This window comes from Ranitomeya imitator, chromosome 4, assembly GCF_032444005.1.
Source record: "Ranitomeya imitator isolate aRanImi1 chromosome 4, aRanImi1.pri, whole genome shotgun sequence".
In the NCBI taxonomy this organism is placed as follows: Eukaryota; Metazoa; Chordata; class Amphibia; order Anura; family Dendrobatidae; genus Ranitomeya; species Ranitomeya imitator.
In genome coordinates, this window is record NC_091285.1 from 536,118,703 (window position 1) to 536,137,235 (window position 18,533).

At 46.3% G+C, this 18,533-nt stretch overlaps 1 protein-coding gene across 1 annotated transcript in view; it reads left to right on the top strand.

Annotated features, from left to right (window-relative positions):
- The first annotated feature begins 3,241 nt into the window (after positions 1-3,241).
- The window catches only part of TICRR (TOPBP1 interacting checkpoint and replication regulator), a 131,642-nt gene continuing 116,350 nt past the window's right edge, over positions 3,242-18,533 (top strand). The window contains exons 1-3 of the mRNA XM_069766219.1: positions 3,242-3,983; positions 6,061-6,307; positions 17,268-17,500. Coding sequence (XP_069622320.1) covers positions 3,342-3,983; positions 6,061-6,307; positions 17,268-17,500 — 1,122 coding nt within the window. The 5' untranslated portion in view covers positions 3,242-3,341. The remainder of the gene's footprint in view (positions 3,984-6,060; positions 6,308-17,267; positions 17,501-18,533) is intronic.

Here is an 18,533-nt window from a genome sequence, read left to right on the forward strand (position 1 = left end):
CGGAATGCATTCTAAAAGATAGGATGCATAATGTTAGCGTTTTTTTAGCGGATTTATAGCGTTTTTATAGTGAAATTCCGCAAAAAAAACGCTAAAAATCCAGACGTGTGCACATACCCTAAAGTCCTTTATTTTTTTGAGCAGTATATATATATATATATATATATATATATACATACACAGTACAGACCAAAGGTTTGGACACACCTCATTTAAAGTTTTTCTGTATTTCCATGACTATGAAAATTGTACATTCACACTGAAGGCATCAAAACTATCAATTAACACATGTGGAATTATATACTTAACATATAAGTGTGAAACAACTGAAAATATGTCTTATATTCTATGTTCTTCAGAGTAGCCACCTTTTGCTTTGATGACTGCTTTGCACTCTCTTAGCATTCTCTTGATGAGCTTTAAGAGGCGCCGGACCGCGACGCCCATCGGACAGGAATGCACTGGGACCGCCCCTAGGTCAGTATAATCTAACTTGTATTTTTATTTTTCAGGTTACATTGGAGGGGGGGGGGGGGGGGGGGGGCTTATCTACAGCATTACAGAATGCTATAGATAAGCCACTGATGGAGGTGGCCGCAGTTTATAGAGCCAAAATTAGGTGACAGATTCCCTCTAAGTAAAGGAACACACTCTGAGGGCAGTCTCACACGTCCAGATAATTCCAGTACCGGAATTATCCGTGTCCGTGTGCCCGTGCGTTTATGTGGCACATCAGTGTGGCACATGAGCGGCACACGTGTGCCGCCCGTGTGCCCACTGGGTACCACACGGAGCGTGCAGGAGACAGCACTAAAGTTTAGCGCTGTCCCCTGCATCATGCTGAATCCGCGATTCATATCTTCTGTGCAGCAGCGTTTGCTGCAGAGAAGATATGAATAATCCATTTTTTTTAAGTTTATCGTGTATAAAATAAAAGGTCCATGTCCCCACCCCCTGGCCACACCTTCTACTGTATGCGGTCACGTGGGGCCGCTCATTTACAGTAATGAATATGCGGCTCCACCCCTATGGGAGGTGGAGCCGCATATTCATGACTGTAATCGGCGGCCCCACGTGACCGCATACAGTAGAAGGTGCGGCCAGGAGAGGAAGCAGCGACAGCCAACGAGGGAGCTGGGTGAGTATTTTCAGAACAGCGGGGGGGGGGGGGGGGGCACACAGGGGGTGGAGACATGGACCTTTATTTTATACACGATAAACTTAAAAAAAATTGATTATTCATATCTTCTCTGCAGCAAACGCTGCTGCACAGAAGATATGAATTGCGGATTCAGCATCATGTGGGGGGGACAGCGCTTACTGGAGCGCTGTCTCCTGCACGGCACATGGACTACGTCCGTGTGCGGTACGTGTTTTACACGGACCCATTGACTTTAATGGGTCCATGTAATACGTGCGCTCCCACGAACACTGACATGTCTCCGTGTTTGGCACACGGAGACACGGTCCGCAAAAAATCAATGACATCTGCACAGATGCATTGATTTTAATGCGTCTACGTGTGTCAGTGGCTCCGGTACGTGAGGAAACTGTCACCTCACGTACCGGAGGCACTGACGTGTGAAACCGGCCCAAAACTGATTATCAGCAGCGGGCACCAAAAAAATAGCTGACGTGCTCCTTTAGGGCTTGTGCACACGTTGCAGATTTTGCTAGAAAAACCTGGAGGAATCCTGATGGCAGCAAAGCGAATGAGAAACCTGGAGTGTCATGCACATGTTGGATATTTCTGACCTGCAGATTTGGTGCAGAAAACAACCTGCAGTATATCAGTTCCCTGTGCATTTTTCACTATTGACTTCACTCAAATCATGCAAAAATGCATCAAAAATGTGCATTTTTCCTGCCAAGCGATGCTGAAATGTCTGCATCCATTAACTCAACATGTGCACACAGCCTCAGGGTATGTGCACACGTCAGGTTTTTTTCCTGACAAAATCCTGAGAATTCTGCCAGAAATCTGCGTTCTTTTTTCGCGCGGATTTCGCGCGTTTTTTGCGCAGATTTTTTGCGTTTTTTTTTTTTCTGGAAAGTCCTTTTTTTATAGGAAATCCGCAAAAAATCCAGAAAAAGATAGAGCATGTCCGGATTTTTTGCGGTATGCGTTTTTTTTGCGGAAAAAAACGCTAACATCTGCACAAAAAATGCGGAATGCATTCTAAAAGATAGGATGCATAATGTTAGCGTTTTTTAACCGGATTTATAGCGTTTTTATGGCGAAACTCCGCAAAAAAAAAAAACACTAAAAATCCTGACGTATGCACATACCCTAAAGGTGGATTTGTAGATTGTGAGCCCTCGCGGGCAGGGTCCTCGCTCCTCCTGTACCAGTTGTAACATGTATTGCTCAAGATTATTGTACTTGTTTTTATTATGTATACTCCTCCTCACATGTAAAGCGCCATGGTATAAATGGCGCTATAACAATAAATAATAATTTACTACCAAAAAAGCAAATTCTTTTTCCGATACTGCACACGTGCACCTACATAATTCTTAATTGGAGTGCGATATCGCACCTTCATGCTGAGGCCACGTTCAGTATTTTACCTCAGTAGGAGTAAGCCACAACCCCACAATGAGGTAAAGTACAATAGAAACTCGTCACCACTTCTGCATTTATCGCCCACTGCTGGTTTGGGCTTACAGACACGGAGGTAAAATACTGAACGTGTGAACACGACCTTACATTGACTGTTGAAGTACAGCAAAGCCCTGCCTGACATTGCGGAATAATTAGTGTGAGCTCTGCAGAAAACAAACGACAGGTGACTCTCCCACAACGGACCCTGCAGACCTCCCGACAGATTACGCCACATACAGTGTCGCAAAGCGGGCACACTGCCGGGAGCCTCATATCACTTACGGCACATACACACAAGCCATACACCGATGTCTCAAGCAGCACTAAGTCCTGAGAAAGACTACTACACTACTGAGAGAAGCCTCACGGCTCACACATGCGCAGCACAATAGTAATGCAAGTTATAGGCTCCGCCTCTTCCGGTCATAATATCAAATGATTCAACCCTTTAACTGTTTAAATAAGCAGTAGCCAATCAGAGCAGCGGATTGAAGAGTGTCATTCATTGTAACCAATCAGCAACGGTCAAAGAAATCTTCTGTCAGGAGTGTGCTGTGCTTCCTGTTCACGCATGTTAACGCTACGGACGGATTTGACCAATCAGGAGCGAGTATGCCGTGCTCCTGTCCAATCAGCGCGTACGTTAGGCTAACGCGCGGCCAGTTTGATCGCTGTGCTTGAGAAAGATGGCGGAGTCGGTGGCTGCGGCGCGCTGACCCGGCCGAGGCGGTCAGGAATGGCGGAGTCTTACAATGTGGTGTTACTGGTAGACGCCGCGGACTTGGGAGTGAAGGACCTAGTGACGCTGCTGGCTCTGCGGCTGCTGAACTTCCTGACGTGCCGGGCGGGCCTCGGCCAGGTCCGCTGGAGTTACCGCTTCCTAAACTCGCTGGGGGGCCGCTGCAGGCCGCCGCGGCGCTCCGACCTCCGAGAGCTGGCCTCCCGCAGCTGGGCCGAGTTTGAGGAGGAGCTGGAGGCGTGCTGGCAGCGGGCAGGGCCCAGCCGCAGCTCCGGGGCGCCCCCCGCCGCCCTCACACACACCGCGCTCATGGAGACCTTGTCGGACTTCCAGTGGGACCGGCCGGACATCACGTCTCCAGCCAAGCCCGCGGTGGTGAGGGCCCGCCGGGGAGGACGGCTGCGGGCCGCGGAGGAGCCCCCGGACTCCCCCTCAGAGACGGCGGCCGGCTCCGGCTGCAGGAGTGCGCTGTTCGTCCTGGCGCCCTGCCCCCACTCCCGGGAGCAGCTCTCACACTTCACCGGGGGCGACACCGGCCGCCAGCACGTGATGGACCAGCTGCTGTCCCGGGGGCTGCACCGCATGCTCGCCCACAGGAGGGTCACCCTGTACTGGCTGGACACGGCCGACTGGGCACAGGTGAGATGCTGGGAGTTGTAGTGCTACATCAGCTGGGTGCGGACCCCAGGGACTGCCTGTGTATGGGGCCGCAGATTATCTCCAGCCTGCAGGAGCCACCATGGGTCTGTGAAGAGATCAGATTGATACTGTTTTTGGGAAAAGTTTCTGTAAATCTTGCATTTTATTCCTTGGAAATCTCTGGTGTTTGTATACACAGGAGTCCAGTGGGCGGTGCTAATCGGTGTGTTCCCTGTATGCAGAGATGAGTCAATCGCTAGTGGCTCCACCCACTGGACTCATACACACAGCAAGGAGTCAATGAGTAAAATATAAGCTGTGCTGAATCTTGTCCCACAATCCCACGTGTCATTCTGCTCACCTGCTGTTGCCATGCTGTCCACAGATTGGACTGGGTGACCAATGTAATGTACGGAGTGGAGCGCAGCAGCCCATACATATAGTGGCCGTCTGCTGCTGGAGAGGATTTCAGCGGAGCTGTCAGGTCACCAGTGATTTCGTTTTGATGATCTATCCAATGATTGTCATCAACAGTTCAAGAGAACCTGTCACCCCGTTTTTTGAGATTGAGCTATAAATACTGTTAAATAGGGCCTGCGCTGTGTGTTCCTATAGTGTATGTAGTGTACCCTGATTCCCCACCTATGCTGAGATATAACTTACCAAAGTCGCCGTTTTCGCCTGTCAATCAGGCTGGTCAGGTCGGGAGGGCGTGGTGACATCGCTGGTTCTTCCTCAGCTTTACGTTGGTGGCGTAGTGGCGTAGTAGTGAACAAGCAGCGCGCGATCTGCGCTGTAATCCCTTGCATCGGTGGGGGCGGCCATCTTCCTGGGGCCGCGCGTGCGCAGATCGAGTGCTCTGCTGCACGGGGCTTCAGGAAAATGGCCGCGGGATGCCGCGCGTGCGCATTAGAGATCGCAGCGGCCATTTTCCCAAAGCCGAGATGCAAACTCGGCTTTGGGAAAATGGCCGCCGCGATCTCTAATGCGCACGTGCGGCATCCCGCGGCCATTTTCCTGAAGCCCCGTGCAGCAGAGCACTCGATCTGCGCACGCGCGGCCCCAGGAAGATGGCCGCCCCCACCGATGCAAGGGATTACAGCGCAGATCGCGCGCTGCTTGTTCACTACTACGCCACCAACGTAAAGCTGAGGAAGAACCAGCGATGTCACCACGCCCTCCCGACCTGACCAGCCTGATTGACAGGCGAAAACGGCGACTTTGGTAAGTTATATCTCAGCATAGGTGGGGAATCAGGGTACACTACATACACTATAGGAACACACAGCGCAGGCCCTATTTAACAGTATTTATAGCTCAATCTCAAAAAACGGGGTGACAGGTTCCCTTTCAGCCACAGACAATCCCTTTAAAGTTACTCTCAACTAGAGCTCGATTGGCATTTCACACAAGCAGCATGGCTGTTGCTCTCCAAAGCTGAGCTCGCTCTGGCATCTGTGACCCCTGCTGCATTGGAAGAGTTAAGTGATACTGAAACTGGTCATAATCGAGAGCTGAAGGTGCGCTACAGTGATGCAACCATATTCACAGCAGTGCTTACAAGCTCTACAGGAGAGAGCCTGCGAGCACTGCACTCCTGCCTAGGCAAATGGGCGGCACAGGTGGCCAGTTATTTTGGGTTCCCTTTAACGTGGTCTTCTGTCACCACATCGGGAGATGAGTGGTCCTGATGATGTTGCATCAGTAAATAGTTGTGAGGAGGCATTCACGATCATCGTACATCTGCCAAAGCAATATCATCCAAACCAAAGGTGTCAAACTGCATTCCTCGAGGGCCTCAGACCATGCATGTTTTCAAGATTTCCTTTGCATTACACAAGGTGCTGGAATCATTCTGTGCAGGTGATTAAATTATCACCTGTGCAATACAAGGAAATCCTGAAAACATGACCTGTTTGCGGCCCTCGAGGAATGCAGTTTGACACCCCTGATCCAAACCACCTACTTTCTGATGCAGAAGTGTATGGTGCTGGAGAACCTGCTTTTTTGACATCATGTTTGTTCCAACAAAATGTGTAATCTATAATAGAAGTTAATTATTCCCTTTCGTTTCTAGATGTGGCAAACTTGTGATCATTTTGGCTACTGGACAATGGTGGAAGTAATGCAGCATGTTGGTGGCAAGATAATCCCATCTGAGTGTTTACTGGAGTCTTCGTTCCCGCAACCAGCAGAGCACCCCTCCTGCAGAGCGCCTCTGAATATTCCCTTTGATTCTGTGCTGTGTTCACTTTTCACCAGTGAGCTGGAGTACAGATCCTGGTTCCCACAGCAGGATGCAGTGGTGACCTTCATGACAGCTGGTAAGAGACACTCTAATTTGTATTGCCTGGCTGCAAAAATACCAATCACTAATAAATGGTGATGGGTGAGTGTGCTCTGAATAAGGTGTTATCTGAGCATGCTCCTGTGCCAATAGAATATCTTTGGTGTGCTTGAATACTATGTTCGATTTGCTGTAGCTGCACATCTCGTGGCTGTTCGTCAGCTGCCCCACATGCAGGAATTGTCTGTTTGTTAGGCAATCCCTGCGTGTGTTGCGGCTGTTGAATGACCACAAAACGTGCAGCAGCGGGGACTCGAACATAGAGTATCTTCCATGTGCTAGAATGCTATTAGCACACGAGCATGCTCAGATAACACCTTATTAGTTGAGTAGCTTACAACTTCTATGCGTTTCACCGAGGCCTGGGGAGTCGGTATGCCAAACCTCCGACTCCAACTCCTCAATTTCCATGACTCCAACTCAGACTCCACCAAAATAGGCTCCGACTCCACAGCCCTGGTTTCACCAGATACGGCTCATCAGGAGGTGAGATGAATTGATGCTGCATGGTGCTGGTCTATGCTCATTTATTTATATCCAGGTGGTATCATAAGGACCTCACTCCACAGGAAGTTGGTCCTGAGATGTAGGGGAGGAAACATGATAGATACAATTGAACCAGTGTCCCCTGTGTAGATGATGAACCTGGGGAAGTGTGTCACCAGCAGGGTCAGCGTGCGTTCCAGAGTGGAATGCAATGGAGACCTTCCGCTGACGTTCTAGAAGGTGCCGCCTCCAGGAGCACTGATAAGGCCTCCAGATCCATCGATGCCAACCTGTGTTGAATGCGGGAAGGGCTGCATTCAACTCCGGGAACCGCCTCTCTGAGGCGCACAGCTGTCTCAGGCCGGTTTCACACGTCAGTGTCTCTGGTACGTGAGGTGACAGTTTCCTCACGTACCGGAGCCACTGACACACGTAGACGCATTAAAATCAATGCATCTGTGCAGATGTCATTGATTTTTTGCGGATCGTGTCTCCGTGTGCCAAACACGGAGACATGTCAGTGTTCGTGGGAGCGCACGTATTACACGGACCCATTAAAGTCAATGGGTCCGTGTAAAACACGTACCGCACACGGACGTTGTCCGTGTGCAGTCCGTGTGCCATGCAGGAGACAGCACTCCAGTAAGCGCTGTCCCCCCCCCACATGGTGCTGAAACCGCGATTCATATCTTCTGTGCAGCAGCGTTTGGGCTGAAAGGTGGCAGATGAGGTTTAACAATGATAAATGTAAGGTTATACACATGGGAAGAAGGAATCAATATCACCATTACACACTGAATGGGAAACCACTGGGTAAATCTGACAGGGAGAAGGACTTGGGGATCCTAGTTAATGATAAACTTACCTGGAGCAGCCAGTGCCAGGCAGCAGCTGCCAAGGCAAACAGGATCATGGGGTGCATTAAAAGAGGTCTGGATACACATGATGAGAGCATTATACTGCCTCTGTACAAATCCCTAGTTAGACCGCACATTGAGTACTGTGTCCAGTTTTGGGCACCGGTGCTCAGGAAGGATATAATGGAACTAGAGAGAGTACAAAGGAGGGCAACAAAATTAATAAAGGGGATGGGAGAACTACAATACCCAGATAGATTAGCGAAATTAGGATTATTTAGTCTAGAAAAAAGACGACTGAGGGGCGATCTAATAACCATGTATAAGTATATAAGGGGACAATACAAATATCTCGCTGAGGATCTGTTTATACCAAGGAAGGTGACGGGCACAAGGGGGCATTCTTTGCGTCTGGAGGAGAGAAGGTTTTTCCACCAACATAGAAGAGGATTCTTTACTGTTAGGGCAGTGAGAATCTGGAATTGCTTGCCTGAGGAGGTGGTGATGGCGAACTCAGTCGAGGGGTTCAAGAGAGGCCTGGATGTCTTCCTGGAGCAGAACAATATTGTATCATACAATTATTAGGTTCTGTAGAAGGACGTAGATCTGGGGATTTATTATGATGGAATATAGGCTGAACTGGATGGACAAATGTCTTTTTTCGGCCTTACTAACTATGTTACTATGTAAGATATGAATAATCCTTTTTTTTTTTTTTAAGTTTATCGTGTATAAAATAAAGGTCCATGTCCCCACCCACTGTGCGCCCCACTTCCCTCGCTGTTCTGAAAATACTCACCCAGCTCCCTCGTTGGCTGTCGCTGCTTCCTCTCCTGGCCGCACCTTCTACTGTATGCGGTCACGTGGGGCCGCCGATTAGTCATGAATATGCGGCTCCACCTCCCATAGGGGTGGAGCCGCATATTCATTACTGTAAATGAGCGGCCCCACGTGACCGCTCATACAGTACAAGGTGCGGCCAGGACAGGACGCTGCGAGGGAGCCGGGAGCTGGTTGAGTATTTTAATCACAGCGGGGGGGCGCACAGGGGGTGGGAGGGGGCTGGGGACCAGGATCTGGATTTTACACACTATTATTCATATCTTCTCTACAGCAAATGCTGCTGCAGGGAAGATATGAATGGCGGATTCAGCACGATGCAGGGGACCGCGCTAAACTTTAGCGCTGTCTCCTGCATGGTGCGTGTGGTACCCAGTGAACACACGGGCGGCACACGTGTGCCACAGAAACACACCGGCACACGGACACAGATAATTCCGGTACCAATTTTTCCGGTACTGGAATTATCTGGATGTGTGAGACTGCCCTCACAGAGTAAGGTCACTGGATACTGCAGTCAGGTGGCAAGAAGCCGGGCTGGATGCACATGCGGATGGGTGTTTCTGACTGCTGTGGTCATGTGGTGGAATTATGCGCCCTGTGCGCATGTGGGAGCGCTGCGTTCCACATGTTGGAAGGCACACTGTCCTCCCCTAGGAGCGAGCTTTCCAGCGCAGTGTGCTGGTAGGGGGGAGGAAATGTTAGTCTGCATCCTAGGACCTGGTATGCTATGTGAGCCGAAACAAAAACAGAGGAGCAGGTCATGATGGTAGCGTAACTGTGGATATGGGGATTAAATATCCACATAAATGAGCACACATGCAAAATCAAAAAATATATAGGATCATGATTAAAATAAGAGCTGATAAAAATAAATCCTCCTGATGAGCCATATGTGGTGAAACGTGTAGAGGTTGCAAGCTTAGTAATCTGGTAAGTACCCCCACCCTGTGCTGTCAGCTTTATTTTTATGTTCCTTTATACGCTGCCCTCACATAGTTTTTTTTATTTTTGATTGTGAGTGAGTGCTTTTCATCATAGAGGCAGAGAACTGGGGCCCCATCTGGCTACACTGTCCTGGGGGTTGTATATTTATCCTAGGGACTCCCAGCATCAGCCATTGTTGAGTGGGGACGCCATATCCGCTGTTAAGTAGGGTGCTAACCTTCGCTGGCAGGAAGGCTATTTTTAACAGGAGACAGCCTAGTGGGGGCAATGTTGATCTTTGATCATCTACCATTATCTGAGTGATGCCCAATGGTTCACTCACCTCATTGGCGCTTGCCAACTTACACCCCGAGTTCCAGTTGCCCGTTTTGCCCTGATTTTCCTCCTGTTCATCTCATACAGTATGTGATTGCTTTCACTTATCCACAGGGATATCCAGGGCAGTTGGTCAGCTGCCGAGGAGCAGGGGCGCCATTACCACACAGATACAACTAGGGTGCCAACCTCCGCTGGTAGGCAGGTGCTAAGATAACGGCCCTTATCGCAGGGTGACCCTAGAGTGCACTTTTAAATTGTTTAGTGATTGTGTTGTTCTATCATTTTAATTGTTCACAATAAAAGTTTTTAGATCTATTTTTGGGGTTTCCCATGTTAGTCAAATTTATCACAACAAAAAAAACATTTATCTTGTCATCAGACATTTTAATTCGTTTTTATGGTAGCAAAAAAGATCAGTTTTTCATACTGCATGGGGCCCTATGCTCAATCAGTCCAATAAATGCTGACGGGGAATCTGTCAGTCGATCCTTTCTATCCAAAGATGTATCAGAACCTTGCTGCAAATAATGGCTCAGCATTTCAGAGAAAATATTAGGGAGAGGAGATTACTCTGATGCAGTTCCTGGCCGGATTCTCCCCATCCAGCACATTGTACTTTGTATTAAATTGGTGTTCTGGAGTTAATTAATTGCTCTAGTTAGACAACATGAAAATAAGCAAATGGCTTGCAAGACTCTACAAGTTTGCTATCACCGCAATCATTCTGATGAGTAGAAACATGCTGCCAGGTCATTTTTTCACGCACTGTATGCTGTACAAACAAATCCCCCAAAATGTCAGAATGCCGGAACTCCGCCCCCACCTCCCCGCACCTTACAATGGGGCAGCGGATGCGCAGGAAAAATTCATCCGCTGCCTCCGTTGTGCGGCACATTTCACTGCTTGCGTCGGAACCTCGGCCCGATGCACTGCGACGTGCCGAGTCCGACGCTAGTGTGAAAGTAGCCTAAGGCTCTATTCACACATCAGTATTTTTGACAAGTATTAGATCCGTATTGGTATGCCAAAACCAGGAGTCTCCTAAAACAGAACCGGTGTCAATTAGTGATAAGCGAGTGTACTCGTTGCTCGGGTGACCTCCAACTATTTGTTAGTGTTCGGAGATTTAGTTTTCATCGCCGCAGCTGAATGATTTACAGCTAGTAGCCAGGCTGAGTACATGTGGGGGTTGCCTGGTTGCTAGGGAATTCCCACATGTAATCAAGCTCGCTAATAGCTGTAAATCATTCAGCTGCGACGATGAAAACTTTATCTCCGAACACTAACAAATACTCGAAGGTCACCCGAGCATGCTCAGGAAAACCCAAGCAACGAATATATTCGCTCATCACTAGTGTCAATCTTTCAATTATTATTTTTCTTTGATTATCAAATAAGATGTGAAATATATTAACCAGGAGATCTAGATGTAGTTTGATTGTTTGGTCATCAAGATTGTTAGTCCTTTAGCGTTACCCAGGGTGCACCACGTGGAGGCGGGCTAACGTTGCAGTCCCCAGTAAATTTAAACACGTCAAGATCATTGCATTGTTAAAACCTGGGAAGCCTGAAGATAATCCATTAAGCTATAGACCCATTGCGTTATTGAGTTGCCTATACAAGCTGTTAGAACGCTTAATCTATAACAAGATCAATTTAACCCCTTTCTGCCATTGGACGTACTATTCCGTCCATGTGGGGTGGGCCTTAATTCCCAAGGACGGAATAGTACGTCCAGCGCGATCGGCTGCACTCACGGGGGGAGCGCGGCCGGGTGTCAGCTGCTTATCGCAGCTGACATCCGGCACTATGTGCCAGGAGCGGTCACGGACCGCCCCCGGCACATTAACCCCCGGCACACCGCGATCAAATATGATCGCGATGTGCCGGCGGTGCAGGGAAGCATCGCGCAGGGAGGGGGCTCCCTGCGGGACCCCCGCAGCAACGCGATGTGATCGCGTTGCTGCGAGGGTCTCCTACCTTCCTCCCTGCAGCAAGGCCCGGATCCAATATGGCCGCGGCATCCGGGTCCTGCAGGGAGGGAGGTGGCTTACAAAGTGCCTGCTCAGAGCAGGCACTTGGTAATGCTGCAGCGCTGTTTGACAGATCGGTGATCTGACAGAGTGCTGTGCAAACTGTCAGATCACCGATCTCTATTGTCCCCCCCTGGGACAAAGTAAAAAAGTTAAAAAAAAAAAAATTTCCAAGTGTGTAAAAAAAAAAAAAAAAAAAAAAAAAAAAAAAAAAAATTATTCCTAAATAATGAAAAGTAAAAAAAATATTATTCCCATAAATACATTTCTTTATCTAAATAAAAAAAACAATAAAAGTACACATATTTAGTATCGCCGCGTCCGTAACGACCCGACCTATAAAGCTGTCCCACTAGTTAACCCCTTCAGTAAACACCGTAAGAAAAAAAAGGCAAAAAACAACGCTTTATTATCATACCGCCGAACAAAAAGTGGAATAACACGTGATCAAAAAGACGGATATAAATAACCATGGTACCGCTGAAAGCGTCATCTTGTCCCGCAAAAAACGAGCCGCCATACAGCAACATCAGCAAAAAAATAAAGTTATAGTCCTCAGAATAAAGCGATTCAAAAATAATTATTTTTTCTATCAAATAGTTTTTATCGTATAAAAGCACCAAAACATAAAAAAAAAATGATATAAATGAGATGTCGCTGTAATCGTACGCTTTATCAATTTTACCAAACGCAGAACGGTATAAACGCCTCCCCCAAAAGAAATTCATGAATAGCTGGTTTTTGGTCATTCTGCCTCACAAAAATCGGAATAAAAAGCGATCAAAAAATGTCACGTGCCCGAAAATGTTACCAATAAAAACGTCAACTCGTCCCGCAAAAAACAAGACCTCACATGACTCTGTGGACTCAAATATGGAAAAATTATAGCTCTCAAAATGTGGTAACGCAGAAAATATTTTTTGCAATAAAAAGCGTCTTTCAGTGTGTGACGGCTGCCAATCATAAAAATCCGCTAAAAAACGCTATAAAAGTAAATCAAACCCCCCTTCATCACCCCCTTAGTTAGGGAAAAATTAGAAAAATGTATTTATTTCCATTTTCCCATTAGGGCTAGGGTTGGGGCTAGGGTTAGGGTTTGGATTACATTTGCGGTTGGGATTAGGATTAGGGTTAGGGGTGTGTCTGGGTTAGAGGTGTGGTTAGGGTTACCGTTGGAATTGGGGTTAGGGGTGTGTTTTGGATTAGGGTTTCAGTTATAATTGGGGGGTTTCCACTGTTTAGGCACATCAGGGGCTCTCCAAACGCGACGTGGCGTCCGATCTCAATTCCAGCCAATTCTGCGTTGAAAAAGTAAAACCGTGCTCCTTCCCTTCCGAGCTCTCCCGTGTGCCCAAACAGGAGTTTACCCTAACATATGGGGTATCAGCGTACTCAGGACAAATTGGACAACAACTTTTGGGAGAGCAAAAAAAGGGGAGAAGCCAGCGCAGCCTAAGCTTAAGACGCAATACATAAAGTGCAAATGCACATATTAATTTCTAACTGTATTTTCAAAATGAGACATTTAGCCTGTTTCACTCTTCATCTGTGGCTCTGGATGGGCAGTGTGGAGGTTGGATCCGAAATGTCTGTCTGGACCTGGTCAACCTTTATCCTCGCTTGCCTACTCTGGCGCCATGGGGGTGCTCCAGGTACAGCATGGTTTTAATATGGTCTTGCATTTAGTTCATTTAGGAGGCCTTTATGGCACAGCGAATATAAAAAACGTAGTGTAGGACTGCCCCAATATGAGATTGCCGTGAAGAGGCGGGGTGGCTCAAAGAATTGATCAATTGTTTGCTAAATGTCTCATTTTGAAAATACAGTTAGAAATTAATATGTGCATTTGCACTTTATGTATTGCGTCTTAACCTTAGGCTGCGCTGGCTTCTCCCCTTTTTTGCTCAACAACTTTTGGGGTCCAATTTCTCCTGTTACCCTTGGGAAAATACAAAACCGGGGGCTAAAAAATAATTTTTGTGGGAAAAAAAGAGATTTTTTTATTTTCACGGCTCTGCGTTATAAACTGTAGTGAAACACTTTGGGGCTCAAAGTTCTTACAACACATCTAGATAAGTTCGTGGGGGGGTCTAGTTTCCAATATGGGGTCACTTGTGGGGGGTTTCTACTGTTTAGGTACATATGGGGCTCTGCAAACGCAATGTGACACCTGCAGACCATTCCATCTAATTCCAAATGGTGCTCCTTCCCTTCCGAGCCCTCCCATGCGCCCAAACGGTGGTTCCCCCCCACATATGGGGTATCAACGCACTCAGGACAAATTGGACAACAACTTTTGGGGTCCAATTTCTCCTTTTACCATCGCGGTAAAAAACGCAGCATGTTCATTAATTTTGCGGATTTCCCACTATATTATTGCATTGGGAACCTCCGGAAAAATCCGCAAAAAAAACGCATGCTGATTTCTTGCAGAAAATGTCCGGTTTTGCCCAGGAACTTTCTGCAAGAAATCCTGAACGTGTGCACATAGCCTTACACCTGCTCGAAACTGCAGTGACCAAGTTTTAGCCTTGACAACTTTAATTTAAGCTGAAATTCAAAAGAACAAGAAGGTTTCAGTGGCATTCATCCATCTTTCTGCTGCATATGACACTGTGTGGAGGGAAGGACTTCTATATAAGTTTCTGAAGGTGATTCCATGTAAGAAAATGATGTACCTCTTGAATAATATGATTGCAAATTGAACCTTTCAACTTACGGGAGATTTAACCAGTTGTAAGAAAACCTTAAAGCGACTCTGTCACTCCCTCCAGCCGTTAGAAACTAAAAGAGCCACCTTGTGCAGCAGTAATGCAGCATTCTGACAAGGTGGCTCTTTCTTATTGGTGCAGTTAAAGCCAAAATAAAGCGTTTTATAATTTCGCCAAAATACCTGTCTTTAGACAGGGAGGCAGGTCTTAACCCCCCTGCTGCAAACACCACACTTCAGTCATTCAAATCTTCTTCGGCGCCGCTCCCTCCGTGCTGTTTTCCAGTCAAATCCGGCGCCTGGGCTGTTTAGTACTGGCTGGGGCAGGCACAGTGAGCTCTGGCTGTCTGACCTCACATGCAGTCTTGCAGACTGCGCCTGTGCGGCCGCCCTGCCTGTGAATCCCAGCCCCGCAATGTGTTCTGCATTATGCACAGTGCGGAGTGGGCGGCCGAAGATGATTTGAGTGACTGAAGTGTGGCGTTTGCAGCAACGCGAGCTGCAGGAAAAGCTGCTGTGGAGGCGATGGAAGGTGAGAGTATCACGATTTTTTATTATTTTTAACATTATATCTTTTTAGTATTGATGCTGCACAGGCAGCATCAATAGTGAAAAGTTTGTCACATAGGGTTAATAGCAGCGTTACACCGCGGTGTAACTCAGTCGGTTTAACGGACTGCTACAACGCTATGTGGGTGGTGGGTGCTGACTGGGGGGGGGGGGGGGGCAGAGAGTATAGAGGGGTTACTGAGTGCAGGGGAGTAGGGAGCGGCCGGACTGTGCCTGTCGCTCCCAAGAGTGCATTGCAGTTCTCGCGAGATGTTGACGTGCGGTCTCGTGACCAATCAGCGACTTGGGATTTCTGATACAGACAGAAAGACAGACAGACAGAAAGACGGAAGTGACCCTTAGACAATTATATATTAGATGTTCAAATACAGTGACTGAAATCGACATCCACCGATCCGAACTGCAATTGCCCTGTATGAACATGATTTCAATTTAGAAGAGAAATGGCGTGAACTTTGGGTCAGTGCAGTAGACGGTGAGCCTCAAACGCTTCCTCACTTACAAAATCCACCACCAGGCTTTAATCTACCAAGGAAAACCTGGGTCACTTTAAATCCTATCAGAACAAACTTTGGTGTCTGTGCAGACCTTATGCATCAGTGGGGAAAATGTGACTCTCCTGCCTGTGACTGTGGAGCTGACCGTCAAACAGTTCAGCACATTGTCGAGGAGTGTCCCCTCAGATCTTATACTGGTGACAAGAATGATTTCTATACTGGAAATGACAATGTTATTGCATACATAGAAAACCTCGATATCCGACTCTGATTTCTGTTCCTTTATGTGCACACGTTCAGGATTGCATCAGGATTTGGTCAGGATTTTTCCATCAGTATTTGTAGCCAAAACCAGGAGTGGAACAATTAGAGGAAAAGTATAATAGAAACATATGTACCACTTCTGCATTTATCACCCACTCCTGGTTTTGGCTACAAATACTGATGAAAAATCCTGACCAAATCCTGATGCAATCCTGAACGTGTGCACATACCTTATTCTTTTCAATCACTGTTTATTGTTTATTTATTCTTATATGATGTTAAAATATGTGTTCATAGAATTAAATGTTTTTCGTTCAGTTCCTCTCCTTGTTTTGGTACACAACAGTGATGTAAAATACTGATGAAATTCTGATGTGTGAATCCCTAAAAATAAAAAAAGCAATCTTTAGAAAATGACCTATTGTTTAAAATAAGTTTTTTTTTTTATGCATGTTTTTAAAAAAAATAAATTTCCCCATTCCATGACACTCTATTTTGTGGTATCAGGAAACCCAAGTACATGAATATAATAAACCTCAACTCCATCTTTGATATTGATAGCATCTAAACAGCCTGTGCAAAGATTATGAAGGGAGGGGAAGTGGGGTCCGCATCCCAGCACCCACCATGAAAATTGCAAAATTTCTATTTTTAAAGGGAATTTGTCACCAGTTTTTTTTTTCTATGTATTTTTTCTCCGACTTCTCAATTTCCCTGACTTCTGACTCCACAGCACTGCCCGCTACTGACCATGTATATAAAGTCCAGCACAGATTCATCTAAACTAAGTCTAGATCCTTAGATGATGAACAGAAGACATTTCAAAATTTTCCCAAATTCTTATGAAAAAATTTACTGCACTGAACGACTGAACCCAATTTATTTCAGTCTGTCCATTTTATACTGACTCCACCAAAATGGACGCAGACTCCACAGCCCTGCTTACTAGTCTGTGTGTTGCGGTTTCAATCAGTGTTTTATGAGCAGGAGATTGTCAGGACACAACTGTCTGCCTCCTAGTCTTCCAGCTCTTTGTAACCCCGCCCCCACCACTGATTGGCAGCTGTGTATGAATGTGCACACAGCTGCCAATCAGCGGTGTGGGGGGGTTTTACAGCTCTCAGCATGTACAGAACTGGCGGATTTGCAGCAGTGAAAACAGAGATTGGTCTGCTTTGTCATTTTGAGACAGTGACACATAGCTGGATTCAGGGTCTCAGTCCCTTCATCATTCTTTTCTCAGATTACATGGCGAGAACCTAGTAACAGATTCCCTTTAATACAGATTGGCATATGTAAAAGAAACACTGCCCACAAATTTTTTTTTTTTACTCACAAACCTGATTTAAACAAGGTTATTTTCTGATTAGTTTTCTGAAGAGTTAATAATGTGACACCTCTTGCTTTCTTTCAGATGTAAAACTTTGGGAATGTGCAGTCTCCTTGGAACCAATATCATCTACTCAAAATAAGCTTATTAATAATTTATTGACCATCCAATTAAAAGGCACCGTGCAAAACTGGACTCAAAATCCGGTTGGGCCACTAACAATGGAAAGTTGGCTACTCCACCTCAGCAGTGGCCATTCCTCCTGCCTGCACTTTAAGCAGCTTCTGCATACAACATTGTCAGATGGACTGCTCTTGGTAAAGTAAAAACTTTCCTTATGTTTAATATCATTTTCTAGCCACCTAATTAGAAATATGAAAAAGAAATGCTGTAGAATAAAAGAAATGCTCACCTGCATATAGCCTGCTGCTACCCTGGTTCTGTGGGTTCAAGGTGCTCATCACACATCTAAATTGCTTGCTGGGTCTAGCTTCCAAAATGGGGACCCTTGTGGGGGAATTTCACTGTTTGGGCACATCAGGGGCTCTCCAAACGAGATATGGTGTTTTCTAATGATTCCAATCAATTTTGCGCTCCAGAAGTCCAATGGCGCTCCTTCCCTTTTTGAGCTGTCGGGCACCAAAAAGTAATTTTCCCCCACATACGGGGTATCTGCGTACTCACGAGAAAAGCTCAACATTTTTTGGGGATCTGTTTTCTCTTATTACCCTTGTGAAAATAATAAAAAAAATTGGGGTCTAAATTAAAATGTATGTGGAAAAATGTAAATGTTCTTTTTTTTTTTTTCCTTCCACATTCCATTAATTCCTGTGAAGCATCAAAAAAGATTGTTTCAAACATTGCGCTGATGTAAAGTAGACATGTGGGAAATATTACTGTATGTATTAACTATTTTGTGACACAACTTTCTGATTTAAGGGCGTAAAAATTTAAAGTTTGAAATTTGCTAAATGTTCGCCAAATTTCACCTATTTTTTTTCACAAATAAACGTAAGTTATATAATTTTACCACTAACATGAAGTACAATAAGTCTCGAAAAAACAATCTCCGAATGACAGGGATCCGTTGAAGCGTTCCAGAGTTATTACCACATAAAGGTCGGCAGAGGTCGGAATTGTAAAAATTGCATGATCATGAAGGTGAAAACTGGCTGAGGGGGGGGGGGGGGTTGAAGGGGTTCTTGTATAATTTGTGTGCTAGGGTGCAGAATGCTGACAGTTTGCAATATACTCCATCAGCATTCTGCATGTTGTCCTAGGTATCATACTTAGTCTGTTGAGGAGCTGTTCACACCCCCACTACTGTCTTCCTGTATGGCACACACTGGT